Source organism: Leptonychotes weddellii, chromosome 7 (genome assembly GCF_054177405.1).
Source record: "Leptonychotes weddellii isolate Sample4059 chromosome 7, ASM5417740v2, whole genome shotgun sequence".
In the NCBI taxonomy this organism is placed as follows: domain Eukaryota; kingdom Metazoa; phylum Chordata; class Mammalia; order Carnivora; family Phocidae; genus Leptonychotes; species Leptonychotes weddellii.
Window position 1 is genome coordinate 37593058 of NC_138375.1, and position 6143 is coordinate 37599200.

General features: G+C 48.1%; 1 protein-coding gene across 8 annotated transcripts in view; it reads right to left on the reverse strand.

Annotated features, from left to right (window-relative positions):
• The window catches only part of SH3TC2 (SH3 domain and tetratricopeptide repeats 2), a 77342-nt gene that overhangs the window by 20842 nt on the left and 50357 nt on the right, over window positions 1-6143 (reverse strand). For 5 of the 8 annotated variants that reach the window (XM_081826143.1, XM_081826142.1, XM_081826141.1 and 2 more), the window contains one exon: window positions 4795-5689. The exons of 2 other annotated variants lie outside the window; for them this stretch is intronic. In XM_081826143.1, the coding sequence (XP_081682269.1) occupies window positions 5498-5689 (192 nt within the window). In that variant the 3' untranslated portion in view covers window positions 4795-5497. Of the gene's footprint in view, window positions 1-4794; window positions 5690-6143 lie in introns of those variants that run through there. One more of the 8 variants, XM_081826146.1, reaches the window with a different exon arrangement.

Here is a 6143-nt window from a genome sequence, read left to right on the forward strand (position 1 = left end):
AGCCAAGGTCATGAAAAACACAAAAAGACAGAAACTATCGAAGACCAGAGATGACTAGGGGAACATGACAGCAAAATGGAGCTTGGTACCCTGGGATTCTGGATCACAAAAAAAAGACTTTAGTGGGGGAAACGGATGAAATCCAAGTAAAAGCTGGAGTGTGGTGCTGTCATAGCTAGGTCCTAGTGGGCTTCCCAGCTGCCTTCCCAAGGCCCTGTCAGCCATTCCATACGGCTTCCAGAATTATCTTTCTAATGCACAAATCTGACCATGTCTCTCTCTCCTGCCTATAACCTTTCCATGGCTCCCCCTCACCCTCAGCTCCCTCTCTAGCAGCTTCTCCCACTTCCCCTTCCCTACCTCCCTGACTCTGCTCCAGCTTTACTAAACTCACTGCCGTTTTCAGAAAACACCAAGTCCCCTCCACCTTCTGGAATTTTGCTTGACACATGCCCTGTCAATTCCATACCCAGCTTGCAATCAGAATTAAGTAGATCTCTCCCGCTCTCTCTCTCTCCCCCCCTGACACAGGTTAGATGTCACTTCTTCCAGGGAGTCCTCCCTGATGCCCTGGGTCCCATGCTGGGGTAAATGCCCTCCCCAGAGTTCCCATAACACCCTGTAATTAGCTCCTACCACAGAGCTTCCCATCCTGGATTACATTCATATTTTCCCCTTCTATCTTACGACACTGAGCTCCCCCTTCCCTGAAGTGGGAAGTCCGGGTCAGGCATGGCACTGAATAGCACTGACTGTCATTGTGAGGATTTCAGTCCTTTGCGCTGCTTTCTCCATTTCTTTGATTGCTCCAAGAGAACCGTGTTAGTCTGTCTGCAACGCTTCCTGCCACTTGTTCATTTTTTTATCATCAAATAATGCCAGATCAAGCCGAGGCCAGGCATCTGCCATGGACAACAGGACCTAGTTTGAATGTGGTGCATTGTTTTGTTTTCACTGTATTTGTTTTCATTTATGAAATTCTATTTCTGGAAAGCAAAACTTGTGTTTTCCTTCTACACAGACCAGTCATCCTTTATAAATTAATTTATATGAGTAAAGAAAACAACTCAATTTAGAAAATGTTTGAGAAATGGTTGCTCGGATGGCACATACAATGAAAACTGCCTAAGTGCCGACACACATGCACACACACACATGCACACACGCGTGCATACACACATGCACATGCATGCTCACACATGCACATGCGTGCATACACACATACATGCACACGTGCATACACACATGCACGCACACATGTGTGCACATGTGCATACACGCATGCACACACATGCACGCACTCACATGCATATACACACATGCATCCCTGCAGGAAGGTCGCCCTGAGCGAGAGAAGCACTGTCATTAGTACTGTGAAGTCCTTGGGTCGTGAGACCCTGAGTACTGCTGTCTTTGCCACTAACATCCTCTAACAGGGAAAAAATTACTTTTCTATTTCTGTTTATTCACCTATAAAAGAAGAGAATAAAATGGGGTCATAAAAATATATATCTCCCAGGTAAAAATCTCTTTTCCTGCTCTCATATGGTCTGGAACAACATTGCTGAGAAGGAACCCAGAGGTGATTATCCTTTTTATATCACAGATCAGAGATCTGACAGGTATAGAGACTCAATGACTTGCCCAAGGTCACAGTGCAATTTAATGTCAAATTCAAGACCAAAATACAGGTCTCACCTAACCTGGTGATCTGTTTCTCCCCCTAATTCTCACACTTTCCACCCCTACATACTCCCTTCCCCCGGTGTTACTTACAAAGCACAAGCAAACACACACACACACACACACACATATGCACACATGCACACAGAGACACAATTTGAAGACATCTTAAAATAACCAAGAAGCAAATATGCAAAGGATCACAGCAGTACTGGATTTCAGAGTGGTAACACTGTTGGGTAGGATAGAGATGCACCTGAAAGTTGAGAAAACACATGACGGGGGTTTCCACAATGTGTAACCCTCTCCTTGTTCTTTATTCAGGTTAGATACAAGCGGCCGGGAGCTGGGTGGCTCTCACAACTTTTAGGGGAGGACAAGGATAAAAAGAGTAACTAATTCATTCACCTTTGGCTACGATATATATACAACAGAACCTGCTTAAATACAGACCAGATCCAATCACCACTCCACGCTCTGTAGATTGCGGGGGGAGGGGAACATCAACATGATTTCAAGGGGAATAGTTAACCATATTTTTTTAAAGACTTTTTTCATTTATTTATTTGAGAGAGAGAGAGAAAGAGAAATAGCATGAGAGGGGAGAGGGTCAGAGGGAGAAGTAGACTCCCTGCCAAGCCGGGAGCCCGATGTGGGACTCAGTCCCATGACTCCGGGATCATGACTTGAGCCAAAGGCAGTCACCTAACCAACAGAGCTGCCCAGGCGCGCCAGTTAACCATATTTTTTAAATGGGATTCTTAAACACTTTCATTTTTTTTCCCTAAGATTTTATTTATTTATTTGAGAGAGAGAGCACGAGCAGAGGGAGGAGCAAAGGAAGAAGGACAAGCAGACTTCCCGCTGAGCAGGGAGCCTGATACGGGGTTCAATCCCCTGAGATCATGACCTGAGCCGAAGGCAGACGCTTAACCGACTGAGCCACCCAGGAGTCCCTCTGAAACACTTTTAAAGACTAATTTAGCAGAGCGATTTCATATAGGCTGTAGTAATTGCAATGATACAGTGCAATGTTTTTCTCATTTAAAAATGAATCCTACCCTCATCTTTGGAAACATGCTGAACATTTTTATAAATGATCTGGGTAGAGGCAAAGGTACCAGGTTAACAGATGAACCAAAGTGCATAGAATCAGAAAATTTTAGCTAAAATTCCCAATGAAATGTAAAATGGGTAGATATAATACCCTTCACTTAAAAATAAATAAATACATATAGGATATATGTATGTGTGTGTATATATATATATTTTTTACATATATAGATTTGTAGCAGTTAAGAAAGATCTAGAGAAACAGAAGCTCACGTGGGAGGAGGTTTCAACTGATCATAAGCTAAATGTGAGCCAGAGGTAAGATGTGACTGCTGGAGAGAAGAAAAATCTTAATGCAATGGTAAACTACAACACTAAATTACATTAAGTACAGTAACCTCTCTCTGTACTCTCCCCACAAGCCAGTCCCGAAGCTGGTGCATTATGGGAAGCACACTTTCAGAGCTGAAACTAGCATCTGGCCAGAGGAGAGTAATAGGTCAGTGGGAAAAGGGAAAGGGGCTGCAACCTAAGACAGATGGGGAATGGTTCATGGCATGGGTTCCAGGGTCAAACAGGCTCTCTTCAAAATAAGATGCATAACTGTTCTGGAACGCATATGCCCTTGTCTGTCTCCCAGGAATGTTGTTGAAAGGATGCTGCCTGGGAGGTTAGACCCATCCACAACATCCCTCCCTGCTCAGGGATTTTACAGTTTGTGGTGGAAACAGAATCACATCTATTTTACATGGTTGTGGATTAGGTCGCTTCGTTTCCTTCCTGGAGAAGAATATTCTAGAACAGAGACCGTTTTGGCAACCAACCAAGCTCCTAAAAGAAAATAAGATGTACTGATGTGTAGACAATCTTGATGACTAGAAGATGCCATGTTGACTCAACACCCCAATCCCAACTCACCGCACTACCAACCATCTGGTGGGCCCAAGAAGCTAGAAATTAAGGGCAGAGGGTCCGATAAAATCTAAGCTGCTGGGCATTGGTGGCCAGCCCTATGGCTAGATCATCTTGTATGTTCCCACGTTTCAGAACAAAGGTGAACCCCCTGCATCAGGATCACCTGAGTCGCTCATTTAAAAATGCCTGTACCTGGGGCATCTCCCAGACCTACTGAATCAGAATTACTGGAGTAGGAATCAGAAAGTTCATTTTCAGCAAGTTCGGCAGGCGATTCTTTTGCACATTATCTGAGAACCATGGCTCCAAAGTAGTGTTTCTAATGCTTTAATCAATCATCTGGAGAGCAAGGCAAACGCGAGGGCTCCAGAGATTCTGATTCAGAGGTCTTAGGTGGGCCCCAGAATTTGCATTTCAAACAATCTCACAAGTGAGGCTGATGCTGCTGGTCCAGTCAGAGGACCGTACTTGGGATTCACTGCCTTAGGGAATTCCTGATTCCATTATCAAAGTACTCAGATACTGAGGTAGGCAGCTTCTGAAAAGGCCCCCAGTGATTCCCTGCCTTCTGGTATTTACCTCTCCCTCTCCCTGTGGGCTGGACCTAGCGACTCCCTTATAATGAATAGAATAGGCAAAACTAATTGGATGTCACTTCTGAGATGAGGTTAAGCCGAGACTATTCTCTCACTCGGCTCTCTCTCACTTGCTCTCTGACGAAGCCGGCTGCCATGTTGTGAGCTGCCCTGTGGAGAGGGCCACATGGCGGGGATCTGGGGGCAGCCTCTGGCCAACAGCAAGCAAGGAACTGACTCCTGCCAACAGCCATGGGTGTGAATTTAGAAGCAGAGCCTTCCCCTAGCTAAGCTTGAGGAGACCGAAGCTGACAAGCCTTGACCGTAGACTTGTGAGCTGCCCTGAGCCAGATGACCAGCTAAGCCATGCTTGGGTTCCTGCCTTCCTACAGAAATCATGAGATGAAGGGTGTTCCAAGCCACCCCATGTGCTATGCAGTGACAGATAACTGATAGAGATGCTTTGTTGAGGAGCCGCCCTGAAATCCATATGGCACCTCGGTGTTTAAACCAACCTTCAAGCCTCCCCCATCTCATCTCTCCCCATTATAAAGGAGACAAATGTGCATAAAAGTAGAAGAGCAATATTTAATAATATATACTATTTACATGTAATTTATGTCATAATTTTCTTAGTGTTCAATGTTTCAGCCTTGGCCCTTGAGGAGCCTCCCGGAGTTTCTGGAAGGTTATGGAGGAGCAGAGCCTCAGGCAGGATGGAGAAGGGAATCCGCATGAGACCCCAGGCCCTGTGTGCTGAGCTGGCCATTCTGAGGCCGTCTTTTGAGCTAAGAGCATGGTGAATTCCCACCCACCAGTCCCCATGAGCAGGAGGAGGAGCACCTCCTTTGGCTGAAGAAAGAGAAGCAAGAAACTACCAGTTTCTCTGCTGGCAAGGGGAGGGGGGCTTTCCCTGAGAGAAGTCAGTGTGCCTCCTTTCCTCACTGTGGGCAGGAGAGAGGCTCCCCCTAGGGGCAAGCTTTCCCATTTTCTCTAGGAGAGCTGCGTATTGACAGAGGCTGTACGTGTGGACTTGAGTCCATTGGAAACGCTCTGGACACGAAACCAGGACTTCCAATCCCTGCTCTATCAGCCACTCCTTGTGCGGCCCACCTGGAATGAGGCCCTCTCCCTCTGGGCTGTGCTCGTCCCCTGGGAAGATGAGGGACTGGGCCAGGTGATGACACAGACCCTCCAGGTCGGGGTGGAGGAGCCCTGGGCGGGGAGGCAGCTCTGGCCATGGCCACCGGTCAGATCTGGGACAGCTGTCCTCAGAGGGCCAGCCCCCCACCGCTCAGCCACCGTGCCCTCTCTGAGGCGCGCCCAGAGGGGCTGCTGTACCACAGGGGGCTCTGGCAGATGTTGTCCAGCCTGCTTCTGATGCTGTCCTGCAGCTCCTCGTCACCCAGCAGGACCGCTGCTGCCAGGGCCAGCCGGAAGTACTCGGCGGCATCATGGGCATCCTAACCGCACGGCAAGGGGGCAGAGAAGAGACAGCGGTAAGCAAACACTTCAGCAGTGCCGGGGACTCAGAACTCGAGCTTTTGTCTGCCCCACACACTTTCCCACCCCCTCCTCCTGGTTCCTAGGGGACCTCCTGCCCCACTCTGTGTGGACCAGACAGGTGACATTGCTCCCTCAGTGGCCCTCCATCCTCAGGCACAGGGGTGGCACCTCACCCAGGCTCAGCTAATCATGAAGCGACATCGTCCTGGGCCCAGGGCCTCAGGGATTCCTAAATGACTCAGGCCGACCTAGCCCAGTCATTCCCTGGGACCTCTCAGCGTGACCTCACAGAGCAAATGGTCCCTCACCCTCTTAGCCATGGGCTTGAGGCTGCCAATAGCTGGACGCAAAGGACACCAAGAAACAGAAGTAGAGGGGCGCCTGGGTGGCTCAGATGGTTAAGCGTCTGCC